General features: G+C 31.9%; 1 protein-coding gene across 8 annotated transcripts in view; it reads left to right on the top strand.

Annotated features, from left to right (window-relative positions):
- TANK (TRAF family member associated NFKB activator) overlaps positions 1–21,971 on the top strand; it is an 85,576-nt gene that overhangs the window by 62,604 nt on the left and 1,001 nt on the right. For 5 of the 8 annotated variants that reach the window (XM_051986284.1, XM_051986283.1, XM_051986276.1 and 2 more), the window contains exons 5-8: positions 9,543–9,608; positions 12,302–12,375; positions 12,985–13,136; positions 18,354–18,943. In XM_051986284.1, the coding sequence (XP_051842244.1) occupies positions 9,543–9,608; positions 12,302–12,375; positions 12,985–13,136; positions 18,354–18,943 (882 nt within the window). The remainder of the gene's footprint in view (positions 1–9,542; positions 9,609–12,301; positions 12,376–12,984; positions 13,137–18,353; positions 18,944–21,971) is intronic. The other 3 variants (XM_051986278.1, XM_051986279.1, XM_051986280.1) reach the window with 3 other exon arrangements.

Below are 21,971 nucleotides of genomic sequence, written 5' to 3'. Positions count from 1 at the left end.
TGAAAAAGGTTATACACATACAATCATGTTAAACATATTTCCACAGGAGTCATGTTGCAAAAGAAAACTTAGAATAAAAGGGAAAAAGGAAAATTTGAGAAAAAAAAAAAAGAAGTGAGAACAATATGCTTCAATTTGCATTCAGATTCCATAATTCTTTCTGTGGATGTGATCAGTATTTTCTATCATGAGTCTCTTGGAATTGTCTTGGATCCTTGCATTGTTGAGAAGAACTAAATCTTTCATTGTAGAGCACAATATTGCTCAAAACAATATTTTCTTTTAACTTTCAAAAATTAGTAACAGCATCCCTACACTAAGAATAACACTCTCTGAAAAGTAATTATAAGTAGCATATTTCCAAATTGAAATTATTTTATAAATTATAACTACAAGTAAAAGTAGTTAATAAGAAAAGTTTAGGAAAAAGATAAAGATTTTCCAGTTGAGCCAACTTTTTAATCATCTTTATTATGACTAGTGAAAAGACTGGTATGGAAAGAATGACTTATTTACTTTCCATATAGATTAGGATTATTAGATGAGAAGAGCCAGATTTTATGCTGATAGTCCTAGATTCTGGTGTTATCTCCTCTTAGTTAGTGATCATTTTTGGAAAGCAAATTCCACAATCTTAGAAACAAGCTTAGGATTGAAAAGTTGATAAGGAAGCATCAAATCTGAGAATGTGTTCTGGTCATCAAAAAAAAATGAATGTAGGAACTTAATAAATAATCATTTATAATGAAGAAGTGATCAAGACTATGTCTTCATACTTCATCTCATCTGGGAATGTATATGTTAGATATACTGGCTTATATTTATAATATGGACATAATCATGTCTATAGTTTTGCAGTCAAGTATTTTGTAGTCATAGTAATATATATCCCAAACTGCATTGTAGAATTTACTTTTTAAAAGAAGTAACTTTTTGCTTGTTCTCTTACTATAAAATAAGAATTACAGTAATAATTCTGTCAGGATAAATTTAATCATTCACACTGAAAGCCAGCTTTTATACTTAGAGCCTAACTAAAATATATATATATGTGTGTGTTCATCTATACTATCCATGGGCCATTTTTATTAAACCCTTTGTTTATATAGGATACTGCTAAATATATTTGGGTAGCATATCATTATTATTCATTTCCCCAGGTTTAGTTGGCTCTTTTGGAAATACAATAAAAATAACAATAATAATAAGAGCTAGCATTTATATAATATGTTAAGATTTGCAAAGAGCTTTATAAATATCTCATTTGATTCTTACAACATCCTTAGATAGGGTGAGGATAGATCCTCATTTTATAGATGAAGAAACTGAAGTTGGTAGAAATTAAGTGGTTTGCTCAATGTCAAATCAGTCAAAAGTGTCTGAGGATAGATTTAAACTTATTCCTTTCTGACTCCATTGTGCCACCTAGCTGATTTACAGATTCATGGCCCAAGTCACTTTTTAATCCATTCTCTTTTGTCAAGTAAGAGATAGAAAAACATTTAATTAAGACGCAAAGCAGCGAGAAAGGAGAACCAAGAGGTAAATAATTCTCTCTATATATAAATGGATGTCATTTATTACAATTCCAAGGGAATTTCTATTTTGTACATATTCCCCAGTGAGTTCCCAGCATAGGATGGTCACTTCAGAACTATCACATGATAATAAACTTAAGGTTCAGTACCTTTTGCCTCTGAAGTTTTGGATTTGTTCATCTATTGGGTACTTCTCACCCTCCACCCCAGAAGTCTCCCAGGGCCAGATGAGAACCACTAAAACTTCTTGCTTTGCCCTGGAAGTATTGAATGCAACTAGAACTCCTCCCATGTTTCCCTTCTGTTTTTCTCTCAGTTCACAATCCAAATGCTTGTCTTTAGGACTCAAAGTGCTCCCTACACCTTTGGAAACCTTCCTTTTTAGACCCCTGCCTTGCAGAGTACCACACCTCCCCACTTCCCACCCCCAACCTGTTGACATTGTAGCTGGATATAATGCTTTTCAAGAAAGGTAGTCCATTTAATTTTTCCCAGTAAACAGTGTGCTCAAGGTCCCCAGGCATTGTGGGAAATGAAGTCCAAGTCATGCCCTCTGTATTCAGATCAGGCAAATATTTAAGAATAATATGGGGAATTATAAAAGAAGATAGTGAATAGTGGAGGCTAAAAGAATGGAATTCATAATTGTGGGTTAAGTCAATGAAATTTAGCAGAGAGATTTTTTAATATTATAAAGAAACTGAAACAAACTATACAAAATAAACACTGAATGAGTTCTACTACCTTTAGTATCATTTAAACAAACTTTTAATTAGATTAATACAGTTATATTATTTCATGCATTTTTCTCTTTTTTGATTTGTCTAGAACTTCTTTCTTTTTTTTTTTTACTGAGGCAATTGCCCAAGGTCACACAGCTAAGAAGTGTTAAGTTCAGATTTGAACTCAGGTCCTCCTGACTTCAGGGCTGGTATTCTATCCACTGAACCACCTAGTTACCCCTAGAATTTCTTGAATTTGTTCCTTCTGTGTGCATTTTGTCTGCTCAAACTTTTTTTTTTAATTTGGTTGTACTAAAATTCTAAAAATAGAAAGAATTTGTATGAAAATATATACTTGAATTGCTAAAGGAGAAGAATTGGACAGTTTGCAAACATCCATTATAATAATAGTGTCATTGCCAGTAGAAACATAGCTCACTACCATGTTATCTAGAGCTTCAACATAGCATATAAGATTTGGACTCGTTGTTATGAGTTCAGACTTTGCCCAGTGTCTTAGATGCTGTAATTCAAGGAATGTTGAATTTATTTGGCTTCAGGAAGAGCAAGTTCAAATTCTACCTCGGATACTTGAAAAAAACAAAGCTATTTATTTAACTTCTATCATCCTCCATTTCCTTAAATCTAAAAAAAGGAGGATGATAATAGCACCTTCTTCCAAGGGTGGTTGTGGGGATCAAATAAAACAAAATATGTGAAATACTTTGCAGACCTTAAAGCACCATATAATTGTCAGCTAATATTATGTCATAGACAAAATCTAATCCTTCACCAGAATTCCTTCACTTTGGGTTCAGAGGGAATGCAGCAAAATGAATGACCAGTTTAGTGTTCAAGGCTTTAGCAAATTGGATGGTAGCTCAAAGTATCAAAAATCAGTATATCTTAAAGAAATGGTCTGTGTCAAAACAGATCTTTATTAAGTGCCATAAAACCTACAAGAGTTGAAAGTCAATTGAGGGCATTCTAATCTAAATTTCATATGTCCCTAGAAACTAGTTCAGTGCTTTGCAACTTGCAGGTCTTAGTAGATTGAGGTGTCCCAAAAAAACCTTAAGTATACTGTTAAGCATTAAGTATACTGTAGCTTTAAACTACACTAAGACTTTAGGATACCTTGTATCTAAATGAATAAATAAATGAATAATATTTAGGGCTGACTCTTTCCCTAGAAGTATTAAAAAGTTATTTTTATCTTTTTAAGCCTTCAGGCTGTATTCTCATTGGTTTTGTTATTTTTGCTAAATCATGTGACCTCTATAAGCCTCAATATTCTCACCTGGGAAATAAAGGGATTTGACTATTTGAGCTGCTAGGTTTTTTACAGACAATCTGAAGGGGCACGAAGGATTTTATTTGAACCAGAAAACATCGGATGTGCTGTGTTTTCCATTTATACTAAATATAAAAGCTGAATGCATTTGAAGAATCTGATATCTAAAAACTTACTAATAAGTCAGTTCATATTTATTGAATACTAATGATATACCCATATTTGTTAGGTCCTACAAGGGAGATAAAAAGTTTCCATATCCTAAAGAGAAAGATGGTGATGCCCAAAATACACTTAAAACTTTGTTGATGACTGTTTTTTTGTTTGCTTTTCAATGACTACTCTCATATTTCAAGTATTTTTCTACTATGGGTCTATTTCTTGTATTATTCAGGATATTAGTTTTAATCTTTTGCCTTATGATTTTGCTCTTAAGAGCATTTGAGATGAAGGCAGCCAGGTGGCACAGTAGATAGAGCACCAGCTCCTAAATCCGGAGGATCTGAATTCAAATCTGGTCTCAGACGCTTAACACTGCCAGCTGTGTGACCCTGGGCAAGTCACTTAACCCCATTTGCCTCAGCAAAAAAAAAGTTTGAGATGGGAGAAAATCATGGAGTGGTGCTAATTTGTGGCCTTAATTTCATTTTCTTCTTGTGTAAGTGCTATTTAAAATTGCAGAGATTTCATTTTCATGTACAGTCTAGAATACTTAGAGAGTCATTAAATGTCAGAACTAGTTGATTCTCACCTAGTAATTTTAATGATGAAGAAACTGATACCTTCCTACCACCTTTTTTTTTTCCTTTTCTTTGCCTCATGTCTTCTTTTTTATTTCCTCCTGCTTTCTCTTAAAAATCAACATGTTATATTGATTATTTTTAGTGAAGAGACTGCATGGAGAGAGTAAGTTGAAGCAACCAATGGCTAGGTTTGGAAAGAGTATTTATCCCTTCAATCTAATATTCTAGAATTTGATGAATGGTTGATTCTCCTTTTGATAGATTTTTGGCTAAAATTACCTTTCTAAGCCATGATCTTTCTATACTAAAATCCTAATCTTTTCAGTCTCCTGTCCACTTGATGAATATATTTGCTTTTTTTTTTATTCTAGATTCCCTTTTTCTAGATGTTACCCTGCATTTAGTAGGCCTTTCTAGCCACTAAAATGCATATGGCCATTACCTTCAGACAATCTACAGTGACTCCCAAGTCTCTTTTCTGTGTCCTGGATATATCATTTAGGCTACTTTTCACTTATATTTTTAAAAACAGCCCCATTGAAGCTCATTTAGTTTTTCTATTTAACCTTAAAAGATCTTGGCATTTCATTAATTGTAAGAACTTAGTGTTATTTAAAACCTTGAGATTTTATTATGTATTCTCCCTTCTAGATTATTGATTAAACTTTATGTATCATAAACAATTTATGTATCACTTTGTTATTGTTCAACTATGTCTGGAGATCACAGCTAGTACATGTCTAAGGCCAGATTTGAACTCAGGAAAAGAATCTTCCTGATTCTAATCTCGTCAGTCTATCCACTGTACCACCTAGCTACCTTACTATTTCATCATTATACCTCCTAGCTGACCTATTAATTCATAGACACACACACATATACACAAACCCACATATACATAGATATGTACATATTCCTTTGTATCTATATTTCATTCTTATTAAATATAATATCAGCGAGGCAAAAAAGCATATACTGACCAGTTATTCTTTGACAGTTCACTTCAGAAACCACTATTTTGATCAAATGCTTCCACTACTCTACGTCAGAAGACATTTTAACAAACATTGATTAAATATTGATCTCGGCTAACTACCGAGGATCCAAAGAAAAATTCCAGGGGATCTCTAAATTTAAAAGTGTACCTATCTTTTTTTAATGAGGACCCACTTCAATATGTGTATATTTACTTATTTATATGCATTTTATACTATACTAATAATTAAGTTTTTTTTTTTATTATGGCTTTTTATTTACAAGATATATGCATGGGTAATTTTTCAGCATTGACAATTGCAAAACCTTTTGTTCCAATTTTTCACCTCCTTCTCCCCACTTCCTCCCCTCCACCTCCTCCCCTAGATGGCAAGTTGACCAATATGTTAAAGTATAAATTAAATACAATATATGTATATATGTCTATACAGTTATTTTGCTATATAAAAAGAATCAGACTTTGAAATAGTGTACAATTAACCTGTGAAGGAAATCCAAAAATGCAGGCGGACAAAAATTAGAAGGATTGGGAATTCAATGTAGTGGTTCATACTCATTTCCCAGAGTTTTTTCGCCGGGTGTAGCTGGTTCATTCATTGCTGCTTTATTGAAACTGATTTGGTTCATCTCATTGTTGAAGAGGGTCACATCCATCAGGATTGATCATCATATAGTATTGTTGTTGAAGTATAGAATGATCAAGAATGGCTTGATTTCTTATAAATTAGAGTCAATTCTCTATATATTTTGGAAATGAGGCCTTTATCAGAACCTTTGACTGTAAAAATGTTTTCCCAGTTTTTTGCTTCCCTTCTAATCTTGTCTGCATTAGTTTTGTTTGTACAAAAACTTTTCAATTTGATATAATCAAAATTTTAAGTTATATAACTTTTTGATCCTAGAGTGAACATGTAACTAATTAATATTGTTGAGTAGGAAGGGACATGAATCTGTATTTTGACATCTGTTTGGAGAATGAATTGAGGAGGGAGACATTTGAAGCAGGAAAATAAATTAAGAGGTTATTTGCACCAGTAACATGTGAGTAATGATGGGGGCCTAAACCAAGATGCTATGTGAGTAGCAAGAAGGGGACAAATGTAAGAGATGTTGTGGTTGTAAAAGTGATTACATTTGGCAACTTATTGTTTACTTGGGGTAAGAGTGAAAAATCAAAAGTGATACTGAGGTTGTGACCATAATGACTGGGAGGGCAGTGGTATCTTCAGCAGATTCAGAATTTAAAAGAAAAAGAGGTTTGGAGGAAAGATAAATGAAGTGAGATCTTGTCACAACCATTTATTTTTGCTCATTCTGGGGAGGCTCACAAAATTCTATCTAAAATGAAAAAAAAAAAAAAAAAAGGTGGAAAGTTGGGAAGGGCGTTTACACACTAGGCAGTGCCCTGGATGCTTCCTGCTAAAGGGCAGCTACTGGCTAATCTGTGGGACAGGGCATAGGTCTGCTGTGCTATTGAGGGAGGGGATTTTTCTAATGGCACCTGTAAAACTATTTCTCTAGGTATCTATTGCTGATGAGGAGATGCCCAAGTAGAGAGGAGTGACAAAGTGAAGGCAGCACTGGGTTAGATATCATTAGAATTTCAGAGCATACAGAGGGATAGGATATATTAGAGAGAAGCCCCCTGGCTTCTATAAACTGGAAAGGTTTATATAACTGACTGAATGTGTCCTTAAACTCTAAAGCTATAAAGAAAGTAAAATAAGCTGCTAGTATAGTGCCTGGCACATAATAAGCTCTTGATGAATTGATTTGAAAAGACAGTAGGGATATGGAAGTGATTTCATGGAAGAATAACATCTTGAATACCATGTTTGAAGAAAGTTAACCTGCCTGTGTGCAGGATGATAGTACAGATTGGAAAGGAATAGTTGGAAAGGGGCAGCTAGATGGTGTGATGGATTGAGCCTTGGTCCAGAGTTCAAATCTGCCCTCAAATACTGCCAAGCTTTGTGAACCTGGGCAAGTTGCATGACTGCCTTCAAAAAAACAAACAAGCCAGTTGTGGCAAAATGATGTAGGCCTGGATTAGAGTAAAATCAGAAGGAAGCAACACTGAATTGAGGGGAGGAAAAAACTATATTGGTGACAGAGTTTTAAGCCTAGCTAAATGGGAGAAAAAGCCTAGCTAAGAATTAATTAAGGAATTTGGGAGAAGTGGGGAATTTATTGACTTTTGGTTTTAGCATGTTTCAGTTGAAATAAAATCATTTCAAACAAGTTAGTTGAATGTGAAAGTCTAAATTTTTTTTTTTAAGTTATAGATTTGTGAAATTTCCACATAATAGGAATGATAGTTGAAGTTGTGATCATGGATAAAGTCTCTCAGATTAAGAGAAAGAGTAAGACATGGCAAGAGTCAAACTTTGAACAATGCTTGTTTTAGGAATGAAAATGATAATATTATTGGCATTTATATAACAATTTTGTTACAAATAAGTGTTATCATATTAAATCTTCACAATGATCCTGTGAGATAAATATTACAAGTGTTATCATCCTATTTTTAATGATTAGGAAACTGAAGTCTTGTAGAAGTTATGTTATATGTACACAGCCACACAGAAAATCAGTTTTGGGAATGAGAGTCAAACCTCACTCCTATTTTCAAACCTTTTTCTCTTTCCATTATCCCATGATGCTGGCAGCAAAAGAGACAGAGAATATATATGGTCAAGGAGGATGAAGAAGAGTAGGATAATTTAGTGTGTCATGAATACCAAGAAAGAAGTGTTTCAACGAGAGTACTGCTGTCTTTAGAAAGGGCCATAAAATTTTGGTGATTATGTCACTAGCAACAGAGGGCACATTTTCACTATGAGAGTAAAAATCAGGTCATAGGAACCTCAATACTGAATAGGCGATAAGGAAGTGGAGGCAGCCAATTTAAACAATTTGTTTTCAAATATTGTTTTTAAAGTGGTTAGAATTCTGGCATGGAAGTAATGACCAAATTTCCCTTTGGCTGTAATTTCAAATATGGTGATATCAACATTGAACTGATTTCTACAGCATATGAATAGATTTACATTGGATATTTTGGAGTTAAATTTTCTGCTTGATTATAATAAACCATAAAAAAGCTTACTAATTAATTAGTAAGAAGCCTGTAAATATCAAGCTTTGTATTGATCACTAATTCTAACTTTCTCATAAATAATCATTTTTTCAGGTTCAGTGGTAAACAAGAAAGTTTTAGACATTGGAAATTTTTTAATTAATGCACATTGGTATGATCAATAATTTTTACTCTTTCTGTGACCTTCCTTATTGGATTGGCATGTATACATCCACAAATCTGTTGCTGTCTGACCTTATTAATATTTTTTGTTTGCTTTTATTTTGGAGCAGGAGAGGAAAGGCCTATGATTTTAAAAGTATAAGGAATTTCTATTATAGAAACTCCCTCTTCTCTTGCATTCTTGGCAACTCTAAGGCTGACTGTCTTCTATATCAAATGCTCTATTAAAATCATATCCAAACAAACAACCATAACAGGGAGAAATAATCTTTTTTCCAAGTGATTTCACTGAAGTGGTTGCCAAAGAGCAAAATGTTACTTGTTAAATTGGGCATGTAAGTTACCATATTTTCATTTTGTATGAAAAGACTTCTTAAAAAATGAAATCCAAGAAAATATCAAATATCCTTTGCTGCAAAGTATTATATTCTAAAACTAATGTTCCTAACACCCATTAGAAAGTAATAAACACTTTAATTTGGTTAACTATGAAAGGCTTAGAAAATTATTTGTAGCTTTAATTTTTAATCTCAGTATTATACTAATACAGACTTTTTTTTTTTAAGTCAAATCATCCCTCTGTAAAGAACTTGGAAGAAATTGGGGTGTTTAATTTTATTTCCTTATTGTTTATTTTCTTGCCACTTCCTTCAGAACTCTGGGATGTATCCCATTTTGTCCTGGAGTTGTTCCCACACTGACAGTAGGTTTGCCTAGCACACTGCTTTGAGACAGTGCTCCTGTGATTTGTGTTCCTCTTGCTTTGCTAGATTTTCAGGAATAGCAAGGAGCCTGTAATGAGACCTACAGATTGTATATGGTCTGAAATTCCTATAGATTAAATATAGCTTCCTAGTAACTTTTTTATTCAGCCTTCTGTTCTTTACTCTTTTGCTTTGCTTCGTCTTTGTGTTTACTCTTATCAAATCTCTTTCTGTAATTTTTCCAAATGTGCTTTCTTCTACTTTATTTTCTTCAATGTTGCAGCCCTTTCTACATTTTCTACTTTCTGGCTTCACCATAATGTCTTTGATCTCAACCTATCTAACACCGGTAAGAATATATTCAGTCTTGGTTCTTTTATTTATTTATTTGTTACTTTTTATTCTTAAATGTCAAAAATTTAATTGACAAATTAATCCAGATTCTATTTTTCTCTTATACTATGACCATTTTTCCATAACCTACCCAGCATTATTGAATAACCATTCCACAACTGATACTTTCTATGTTTTCCATTCCATTTTTCACACACACACACACACACACACACACACACACACACACACACACACCATATTTTCTTCCTTAATCTAAAAGAGAGTATTAATAACTTTCAATACTTTTTTCATATGACTTTTCTTTATGCACTTCACATACCACTGAGACTGATCCACTAGTTGTTGCCTGAATTGAGTATACTAAATCCCATATCTAAAATTTTATGCAGGCTTAGTGCCTACACCATCTCCAGAACTTAACTCTCTCCTCATCTTGGCCTTTTAGAACCTTCAAGCTCAGATTTTTAGAAATGGACCTTAAAGTTATTGAATAATAGCAATAACAATAATCGCAAAATTAGTATTTTAAAGAAAAAATTTAGATAACTCTGTTTGGACTTCTACAAAGAAAAATTCTATAATAGTACAGCCTTTTCTTATTTCTTCTCCCTCCTGATCCACCAACAAACACATATAACTTTCTGCCTCCAAATCAAATTTTAATTACTCTCCTGAAGTAACTCAAGCTAGTCATTTTAGCTAGCTATGGATCTGGAATAAAAAAGATTTAGGAAATACAGGCTGTGCCAAAGTCTTCATGCAGCTTTCTGCATGAAATTTTAAATTGCTTGGATTTCTAGGGGATACTACTGGGCTCATTAGTTTAATTAAAATTAACCAGACAAAATTGTATAGTTCTTTTGAACTTCAAAAAAAATAAGAGATAACTAGAGTATTTCAAAAATAAGACCAAAAATTTTTATCTTTTTTTTTGTTCTTTTCAGTTATCTTGACTGTTACTTCAAAATAATTTAAAAACCACTTCTCTTTGGTTCTTTTTATTTTTCATAGCATTTTTTCCCTAACAATGAGATAAACCACGTAGTTGTTTGGGGTTTTTTTTTTTTTTAAACAAAGGGGCAGATGAACACAATACATTCTGTTTTATTTATAGCACCAAACTTCCAAATGTTTTCTTATGTTTTTAGTAATTCATTCTTCTCATCTTTGTTTACAATCTTTAAAAATCAAAGAAATCATATTAGGATTTTCAGTTAAAGTACATTTGTTGTTTGTATTTATAACTTTTTGAATAGGTAGCTTACTATTAAATATAACTACTAATTTCCAGATCATTTCACTTTCTCTGATTTCCAAAGTAAGTCTTTGCAAACTTGATCACATTGTGATCAAGAAACTTTCTCTTCTAATCTGTTTGATGATTTTATCTTATAACCATAGTCTTATAACCAAAGAAAAACATTGTCTACCACTGTTAGAAACAAACATAATGAAAAAGATTTTCCAGTCTGGTTTTTTTTTTTTTTTGGTTGTTAATAAATTCAGCTGAAGCTTTTGAGTAATTGTATATAAGCAAATAATCTTGGTAAATATGTTTTACCAAGATAAATGTGTATCAGGCAGACAGCACTGAAGAGCAAATGGTTTTTATTTCACCTCCAGCTGATAATAATGTACTATATAAAGTTGAAATCATTTGAGTTGCCAAGATTTAATTCAACCTATCCATAACGTTTGCATAATGATATTCCTCCTCATTTAGAAATGTTCAACAATTCCTGTGTTATTTAAGGAACAGTTGGAAAATGGGAACAGTAAATTAGAACAAATTGAAGAGTTATCTAAAGAAAGAAGAACTTGAGTCAATTCCTGCCTTTAGGAAGAAATAAGACTTTTAAAAAATCAAGATTTAACAAAAAAGCAAGATTACTCGTATATGCTTTCAAATGATAAGAGGATAAGAAATGAATTAAAATTTCCTGTTTAAAAGCACTTAATAGCATACCTAAATGATGATTAGTATGCATAGAAATTTTTAAATATAAGTTGCCTATTTGTTTGAAAGCATGTTTGGTTTTTTATAACTATTGTCTTCATATATTAAACTTCACTTAAATAGTACTAAATATGTGATGTTCACTCTAGATTTCTAAGTTGTAGCATTTGATTGCCCTAGTTCATGGAAAAAGTTTTCAACTGATAGATCTTTAGAACATAATCAACTTTTGGATGTTCAAAATCTGTGTAATACCAATATAAGCCACAAGGTGGTAGTGAAAGGTAAGAACTGGTATGGAAGTAGTTTAAATACATAATAGGGCTATTTTTACAAATCTTTCAAATGCTTGTTAAATGCTAAGGAATCAGCTGCTTGGTTTTCTGGGTTTTCCCCTTTTCCCTTCCACAGCTGCATTTTTCAGCAAAGAAGTTGTAACTTAATACTCTAAGGGATTGATTTACATGTTTCATCTAACATTAGTGAGCACTAAAATAGAGAAAAAATTTCACAGGCAAGATGTCTGGTTCATTTCAATAACGCGGGCAATCAGAATTGGAATCTTGATCCGTAAAGACTCACAATTCAAGCTTCATGACTCCTTGAATTATCAGAGAAAAGAATACACAGAGTTTTTTAAAAATAGCTCACATTTTGTTAGCTTCATCTTATTGAAAATTAGAAGTACATTTAAGTAAAAATCATCATCTTTTTGTATCTTCTTTAAGGTAAAAAGACCAGAGTCTTCACCTAGACAGGAAAATCCTCCAGGGCATCCAAGTTTTTCTTTATTCAATAAAAGGTACATCTGCATTTAAAAATTTTTTTTTCCTCCAAATATTTACAATTGCTAAGAAATAGAACCATAGAGCAAGAAAATGATGCAGAAGTTTAGCAGTCATCTAGCATTACGTCTTTATTTTTAACAATGAGGAAACTGAGGCCTAGAGAAAGATTTGGTTATTTGTTTTATGACAGGCATAGTAAATTCCCAAACTGGAAAAAATTATTTCTCATCCTAAGCTCTTTCCATTGCAAATAATATATAGTTATTCTGTAAAACATGAAAAAGTCAATTTTACCTATATGTTAAATATAGACTTGCATTTTTTTCTTTTACATAATTTTGTGGAAAAGTAATATATACTTATGCTTCCCCTAACAGAAAGGTAAGAACCAGTCTTAACAACTTTAATGTTCTATATGAGTAAGTGAGAGATTGACCTTCTGTAATCCCAATACAAAACAAACTAATTTTGAAAGAGAACTTTTAATAAATTGACTGCTTTGATATTAGTTCTCAAACCAGCTTTTAAAAAAAAAAAACAGATTTGAATCATTTCTTTGGTACATGAAAACATGAAATATATATTGGAAATGTTTTATTAAATGTTATGTGCTGAAAAATCAGAATAATAGGTTTATATTCAACACACTGCACTTCCAGAGAAGAAATAGAGAAGATTTTCTATGAAATGAAAGAAGAATTCCGTAGGATATGCATGTTAGCAAGAGTACAAAGAGACTACTTAAACAGACTTAACATTCAAGAACCTATACCTGGTAAGATTAAATTTATTTTGCTACAATATTAATGCTTCAGGATTTAGAGTTTTTTTCTTAACAGTGTATATCTTATTCCATATAAAGTAGTTTCTCACTTCAATATCCAAATGCATAAAGTGTTAGTACAATTTCATCTTCCTTCACATCATACTGATATTATCTATGTACATAAAATTTAGTTGTATAAATACTTAGTGAATGCTTATTAGTCATTAGGGAACATAGCCTTAAATTATAATTTTCTGTTTTGGGTATTGCATAAATTACTAGCTTAATAGATCACTAAACTTCAGTGAAATTCCATCTACTATATAAGTGGAAAAAATATCAGATGCATGAATTTTGTACTTCTGTCTCTGAGATAAAGAAGAATTATTTAATATAAAAAGTTCAGCGAAAATATCTGCTTTGTGTAGCTGTGACAATGTGATCAAAAAGTCCCATCCATTCTGAAGACTCAGTTCTCAAAATTCCTGTACTGCCTCACTTACTCTAACATGACTTCTCTGTAGCACAGTGCTAATGGCAAAGTATAGGGAATGGAAACTGCCACTCAGGTACTACAAGGGGACAAAAGGAAGGTAAATTGATAGTAACTTAACATGCTAAATAAGAAACCTTTGTGATTTGGATATTCCAAAATGTCTTTCCAAAAAAAAATGTGATTTTCTTATCTCCTTTTGGAATTTACTAAAGCAGTGCTCTAGTATTTAACTCTATATGTAATAAATTATATAAAGGTCATTAGCCAATTCTAAATTTTATATCCTGATTATTTATATTTAAATGATTTCATAGTTAGACTTCATTTCAGAATTTTAACTATTTTATTTTCCAAAAAGTTGTAGATGAATTATCTGAAGTATTGGTGAGAAAAGCAACTTTAATAATCAGTGGTGCTTCCAAAAATAATTTTCTCTAGATCAGCTTTTTTTCAGATGTTTTTGGAGAGGTAACCTTTAATGTTTACCAATTATGCTTAGATATTTATAAACTAGAAATAATTATATTCATTTATATCAATATATTCAATAGCTGCAAATATGTGCTACCTAGAATCCATAGGCATTTTCTCCCAAACATCAGCATCCTGTTGAAACATTATAATGGTGTGATAATCTTTGTTACAAAGAGAATTTACCCCCATTATCAATGGCCTAATACTTTGACTATTTAAAAATTGCTCAGGTTTAAATCTGAGTATACATCTGTCAACCAGAATGCTGATTGTTTAACTTTATTTTTGCCCACAAAACTGCTTTTTAATACTACTTTCTTGCAGTATTCTAACTCTGCCGCAAGCAACAAACAACATTTTTTTTTAAGATAGAGGATAACCCTTGTGTTACAAAGTACAGTTTGTAGAATGTAAACAATAAACCGAAGTATTGAACATTATGCTTCTGGCACTAATGAATCGAATGAAAAGAAAACTACCAGAAATTTTGGAACAGATGCATAGGATTTATCAGATTAAAACTTCTAATCATACATATTATGTTCTATAAACTTGTGATGAAAATATTTAACATGCTATCTAAAGAATTACAAAAAAAAATTATACACATGAGAATTTCACTTGTATTTCTTGATTGTCATGTTATATAAACTTTAAAATTTTGTTATTTTCAAGCAAAGTAATTGCTATCCCGGAATAATTTGTAGATTGCTAAATTTTTGGTCTTCACATGTGATTTCTTCAGAATGGAGAACTCCAAGTGTGGAAGCTCCCTCTATCAATGCTGGTTTGCAGCTCATCTGTACCTAAGTCTATATTTAGAAAGTTCCTTGGAGAACTAAAATATTAAGTAACTTGCCCATGATCAGATGCTTGGGAGGGAGGGACCCCCATCTCCCATGCAGGCAGAACTTGAGCTTAGGTATTATCAACTACAGGATTGTAATGAGGCTACCAGTTCTCAGAGCTTCCTGCCAATATCATGTCCACTGCCAGAAGAAGGGGATACATTCTTGGAAGTCACTGGCCTTTGAGAGCTGCCAAGTTCAGAAAATTTAAGTTCGGTCCACTTTGTCTTGCTACCTCTAGAATTGTATGTATTCTTTCTCTTTTTCATTATTGCATATCTTCACCTTTCTCATTTCCCAAATGTGTTGTCATTTAAGGGAACATGCACATATGAGTAAATATGACAATAATAGCTATCTTAATAAAATGGGGATCAGTTCTGTAAAAGTAAGGAAAGAGGCTTAGAGTCAATAGCATGTAAATATTGAGGGTGTCTTTTTTCCTTTTTAAATATAAACAGATAGTAAAATGAAAAATAATTTGAACTTTCACCTGATTCTCATAGGTTGTTGTAATGTTCAAAAGTATTTGTTCATTGTACCTCTCCTTGCTTTCCAAAGTCAGTTTTAAAGTAAAATGGGCCAAAAAGAAATTTTACTGACTTGAAGAATGCAACTAAATATGGTATGAGCATAGTCAAATTATGTGATGGACCAGATTTGTCTCCTCATCTCGTCCAACCTCTTCATTTGACCAGTAAAGAAACTGAAGCTCTAATATAAATGACTTGCTATGGTCCCCAAAGAATTTAATAGAAGAGCATGAATTTGAACTCATATTCCCCCAGTGGGCAATTATATACTACCATTTTCTCTCATCATAACATTCAGTGCCACTGGCATGCTTGAGAGTTAGTGACTTTTAGGAGCTTCTAAGTTGTGAAAAATTAAGTAAAAAAAATTTAGTATATGGCTATACCATTTTTGCTATGTTAAAAAACTTATAGAATATCTGTACCATGCAGTCTACTAACAAAAGAAAAGTGATTCTTACCATTAACATTATAGTCTGATTGAGAAAATTTCCAAGCCACTTTAAATCTCAAATTTTGAAGCAAATTTTAGTTAGATCCAACAAACATATATTAACTATAATATATGATGTATTATGCTAGGCACTAGGTTTACAAAAACAATGTAAATGCCCTCATGAAACTTAAATTCTACTAGGAGAATGGAAAAAGAGAAAAAGATTAATATATGCATAATAATCTGAGGTAAGAGAGAGCATTAATTACCAGAATTAGGAAAGACTTCCTGTAGGAATTGATTCATGACTTGCTGAGCTTTGAAAGAAATAAGAATTTCAGATCCAATACTTACTCTTAAAATTTAATCCTAAATTGTACTTTTAGCCATCTATAAATAGAAATTATCAAAGGTACGTAAAGTACAAGTGTGAACTCTGCTTTGCAGTGGCATAAGAGAATAAAAACTAAAGCACCACATAGCTTCATTTGTCGGAGATTTTAAGAAAATGAAGATTCTGTTAGTGGGATTTCAGGATTATTAAAACCCTTTGAAGTGTCAATTTTTAAAAAAGTAACTATCTTTGATGGAAATGTTATCTAAAATGAATGGTACTTTGCTCTATTAAAGCCTACCCAAAACCATTTAATTCTTACTGAGGTTTGGGGAGAAGGAGTGTCATAAATATAGAAATCTTTTATTCTGCAATGCTACATATATAATTAAGTAATTCCCAATATTGAAATGGGTAGGACTATTGGACTCTGTATGGAATTATCTCAAAATGTCAGACTTTGAGTTCTTATTTTTAATTCTTACAATTTTTCTATTTTTTCATTTAAGTCATCATTTCTTAACTGCTTTAAGGATTTCTGCCACTACCATACTCCTGTAATTTTCTATTTTTATTGACTATACCTTAGAAAATCAGATAAAGGAAAGCCAGATATTAGTTTTGCCTAAAATAAGACAAGAAAATTAATCAGAATCTGAAGAGCTCTCCTGAATTAAGTTTATCAACTTTAGTTCATGGGCTTTGTCTGCCTAGAAGCTCATGCATACCTAGAGCAGAATCCTTACAGTGCTCAAAACATGAGCTTCTTCTTGACTCTTAAGTGGCTTCAAGACAGGTAAGGTGATGGAATGAGTGTTCTAAGTATAAGCGAAGTTTCTGTTACTGAACTTAAAGATCTGTAAGGGCAAGAACTATGTCCTATATAAGTGCTAATAGAATGACCTGCACACAGCAGGCATTTAACAAATATTTGTTGAATTTAAATAACTTTAAATGTCTTTCCCCCTATAGTATTCTGGATGAAATACAACTAACTATACACTTTTGACAATATTTTCAACTAAATAACAATAGACTTATTTTTAATTTTTTTTTAAATCTGAAGTTTGTAAATAATCCACAGTAACTAAAGATCATGATCCATGTAAAATCTTACTTTCAGGTTCAATTCAGTCAACACTTACAGTTGTTGATAGTAGTACATTATATATTTCAGTATCTCCTGTACTTCTATTGTGGAACATGTATCACAGTAGAGGACCCTTTAAGCAAAGGAAATTGTCTTAAATACAGTTTTTTTAAGATCAATTTATTTTAGGTTGCCTGACATTTTTGGAGCAGAGCTAAAGAGATTGGACTGCTTTCTAAATCTTCCTAAGTAAGGTCTTCACAGGATAGAATATTTTATTTTGTCATGTGAATTCCAAAATAAAGCATGGGAATATAGGTATGTTTCATTTTGGAATTCACATGACAAAATAAAACATTCTACCTTCTGAAGAACAAATTTGGGGAGATTTAGAAAGAAGTATTAGAAATCTTAAATCTTTTTCAACTATTTTGGGTTGTCACTGTATCTGCCTGTCAATTAACATTAATTGAGAAATGATTGTCAGTAACTTAGTAACACCTAGGAATAAGGCCATTAGTATGTATAAGTCTTTGACATATATATATATATACATACATACATATATATACCCTTTTGTGTTTTCTTCTAATGAATTTTTTTAGTAAATATATCAATAGTTGCTGCTTTGCTTACTGACAAAAAGTTTCAAGTACATATAAGATCATTGTTTTATGATGGTGTGGAGCACCATAATTGAACAAAACTGTGACTAGTGCTCCTACAAATAATGGATATTGTAATGTCTGTTGAATAAACATAAGAATATTAGGTGAAAGTGCAAGGGATGATAAAAGTTGTACAATGAGGTAGGCTACCTTTTAATTCACTTCCAGAAATGGGTTAATATTCCTGAGTAATGACAGTAGTAACTACAAACATTAAAAAAAAAAAAAAATTGTCGTGTCCTACCATCTTAAAAATTACTAAAACCTTGAGAGAACTCAGAACTTACTTGATTAAACAAAAATTTCAAAAATGAACTAAACTTGAATGTGATCCTTTTGCCCTGCAGAAATACAATTCTCTATGCCTATACAATGTACTGATAAAACTGATGAGCAACAACCAGAAGAACCTTTTAAGCCTCAAGTTAAGGATGTTATAAATAGAGGGTCATCACACATCACATCTGTTACACCGAGAGGACTGGGCCAAGAAGAGGAAAACAACTCTTTAGAGTCACTTTCCAAATTTAATGTCAAGTTTCCACCTACAGATAATGACTCCACTTTCTTGCACAGCACTCCAGACAAACCCCAAGTTATGGGTCTGGCCAGAACTGAGGCTGTGGGTCAGGATAAGTTTGAGAAGGACCTTAGGGATGATTCGGTGACTTTAGTGAAACCAGAAGGTGCTCTGTTCGAGCCTCATAGAATTGACCTCATAACTTCAGCAATGCAAAACATCACAACTTCTGACAAGACAAAACCTTCGAACTCTATCAATACATGTACCAAGACAGCTCTGGATAAAGCAGTGTGTCTGCCAGCTGGAGACCATGATATCATATATGTAAATAAGTTCCTTCAAGTTCAGGACAACCCAGGGGTACTATTTGCATCACCAGATTCCCCAGGAAGAGCTGTCCGAGGACCACAGCAGGTAATTGATTTTCATTGGTCAGTATTACATTATGTTTTGACACATTGATAATCGTATAATGACATATCTTTCTAATATTAAGTGAGTAATTAACCAAAGATAAGACTTGGTGCAGAAAATAGAGCTATTTCTACAATAATGCATAATTTATGTTTTTAAAATAGCCCCACATATCTTGACATTTTGTATGTAGACATTTGTATATATTAACCTCTGTGGAATCTATCTCTTGCTATAACTTCAAAAATTCATAATGTGATTATTATCTCTTTAGGTACTACTATTTGTAAATTGAGTTGTGTTTCTGTTTCACATATGACCTTGGAAATGTCACTGTATTTCTTCATCTGTAAAATGAGGGACCTGAACTAAAGGATCTTGAAGAGTCCCAAATCTAAGTTTGTGGCATTTTTTTAAAAGTTTTTTTTTTTTAAGAAAATCCAAATTCAGTGTGTTGACCCCATTCATTAATTATAATGTATTTTATGATAAGTAGTTACAGTATTTATATTTATCATAATACTGAAAATTTCTATTTTTTAAACTATGCCAGTTCTCAGGTACATAGTACTAGGCATTGTAGTGTGTTGGAATTTGAGGGGTTAGGGAGCAGTAAGGGAGCTTTCATTATTTCATATTCAGACTTAACCATTAACTATGTGTTTCTACTCTTTTTAAGTAGTTCCTGCACGTTTGAGATTTTAATCTCATGTTTCATTTAAATCTTTTAAAAAGCCTACATACATACTACTTAAACCCCTTTTCACCCTCCCTTTCAAATTTAGGTTCAGTCACAGAATGTTTCTTTTAAAAAAAAAAATATTCTAAAACTGCCTGGAGGCTATGACAATCTATAATTTCAAAAATAATAATAAACAGAAGCTCATGAAAATACAGATTGATGTGAATCTCTTTTAGAATACAGGCATTTGTTTAGTAAAATGGAGCCTAGTTTCTGTTTTCTGCTTTAAGAAATTTATTTTCAGAAAAGCTTGGCTAATGAATAAACCTCTGGCTTTACAGAACTTTAATGTTAGTGTATAAATTAGATTATGATACTATAAAATATTCAGAAAGTTGTGATGTATTTTACTTTCACAAGAATATTGCACTTAGCTGACTGATACTAATTACAAACTCACTTTAGTTCTCTACTTGTTCCATATTTTAGATCGTATCTCAGTTAATAGTTGTGACAGAATGAAATAAATTAAACAATTCCATTTATTACTAGTAGATTTCCTGTGGAGCTGTGAAGCACATCCATTCTACTCCTTGTTACTTTTCCCTTTTTCTCCATTATCTCGTCTGCTTGTTCTTTTACTAGTTAGTCTGTGCATACATTTTTTCAGTAGATGGCACCCTGCATTGTGCATTTGCTTTCTATACTACAGCAAGTGAAACAGCTGGTATGTGATTACAAGTTGATGGGGAAGTATGCAGCTTTTAAAAAATGTAGGAGAATTGGTGTTGAGCTGTCACAAGACATGGGGCATAAGGTTAGATAATTGATATTTTGGCAGGAAAGTAAGGAAATTATTTTTTTTGAGAGCCACATTAGAATATTTGAGTAAAATAATATTTCATCTCAATCTTTATATTAAAAATTAATTATTGCATTTGTACATAGGGAAATAATATTGGTCTATTTAAGTTGTATCTCTAAGTAGCAATCAATAAGAAATTTCTTTAAATCTTTTAAAAATTAATTTTATACTGAACAATGTAACATAAGTTAGACATTTTTATTGGCTAAATACGATCACAATACCAAATATTTGTACATATTGTTCCAGTAAATGAATTTATTTTCTTTATCTTATTCCTAGAGAGTCAAAAATATAGCTTCAAAAATGAGTTTAAATGTTAAAATAAATCCAACTTGTAGCTCCCTTAGCTTAGAGTACAATAACAAATGAATACTTTGAGAGCAAAGTAAAAAATCTAAGTTTGTTTCCCCAAGTCATCAATTATAATTTGTTAAGCGCCTACTATGTGCCAGACATTGTGTCAGGCACTAATAATATAACTCCAAAAGTAAGATAGTCTTTATTCTCAAGGCACTTACATTCTATAATTTCTAAGTCCTTCATTTTTTTCAGGGATCTGAATTCACACACCATATTTTAAAGTCTAATCCTTTTTTTCCTTCTAAACCCCTGTATTTTACTTTTAAATATTTTAATCAGTTACTCTTTTGAATTAAACTTGCATAATAAAGAACATATACATTTTGCCAAGTAGAATTAACCAGGTTTTTCCACTTGTGTGTCGTATAATCATAACAACTTTTCTCACAAAGAGAAATTTATTTTTAAAAATATTTTATCAAGGTAACTAAATAGTAACTTAGAAATTTCTGTCTCACTTCTTAGATAGATTTCATTTATTTATACTAATTGTTAGTAGAGGAGGATGCTGTAATATATAAAATTATCAATTAGTTCCCGAGAACTTTATTATGAGGATAGAGTGCTGACTAGACAAGGAGGACTGTGATTGTAAATCAGTTAAGGTCTTATGACACTCTAAACAAAGGTTGGTAATAAAGCCTAAATGATCTATTTAAATTGACTACCCTAACATCTTGGTATATAGCATATAATTCTCTCCTCAAAATACATGAGTTTAGGAATAATAGGCCCCCTCATATTGATAAAAATAAAAGAAAAACAACTGATGAAAATCTAACACAGAGATTCAGAAAATAAAGGAATTTGTTACCCTTTATAAGAGTTATAATATTTCTTCCCCTCCTAGTTACAAGAAGGATCTTTGTTACCCTTTATAAGAGTTATAGTATTTCTTCCCCTCCTAGTTACAAGAAGGATCTGTATGTTATTTATAGATGTGACTGTAGTTAAAAATAATCATTTTGAGAATATTACCTACATTTCTTCAATTGGAAGAAAATTAGTCATAGAAAAACTTTAAATTTTAATTCTGGGCCAGCTAAAGGTGAAAGAACAAGTGTGCTTTGCATGTAAGTAAGGAAATAGAGAAGCATTAATTACATTTAACAAAAATC

Source organism: Antechinus flavipes, chromosome 3 (assembly GCF_016432865.1).
Source record: "Antechinus flavipes isolate AdamAnt ecotype Samford, QLD, Australia chromosome 3, AdamAnt_v2, whole genome shotgun sequence".
NCBI lineage: Eukaryota > Metazoa > Chordata > Mammalia > Dasyuromorphia > Dasyuridae > Antechinus > Antechinus flavipes.
Note: the sequence above shows the minus strand (reverse complement) of the source record. Positions and strands in the feature narration are given on the sequence as shown.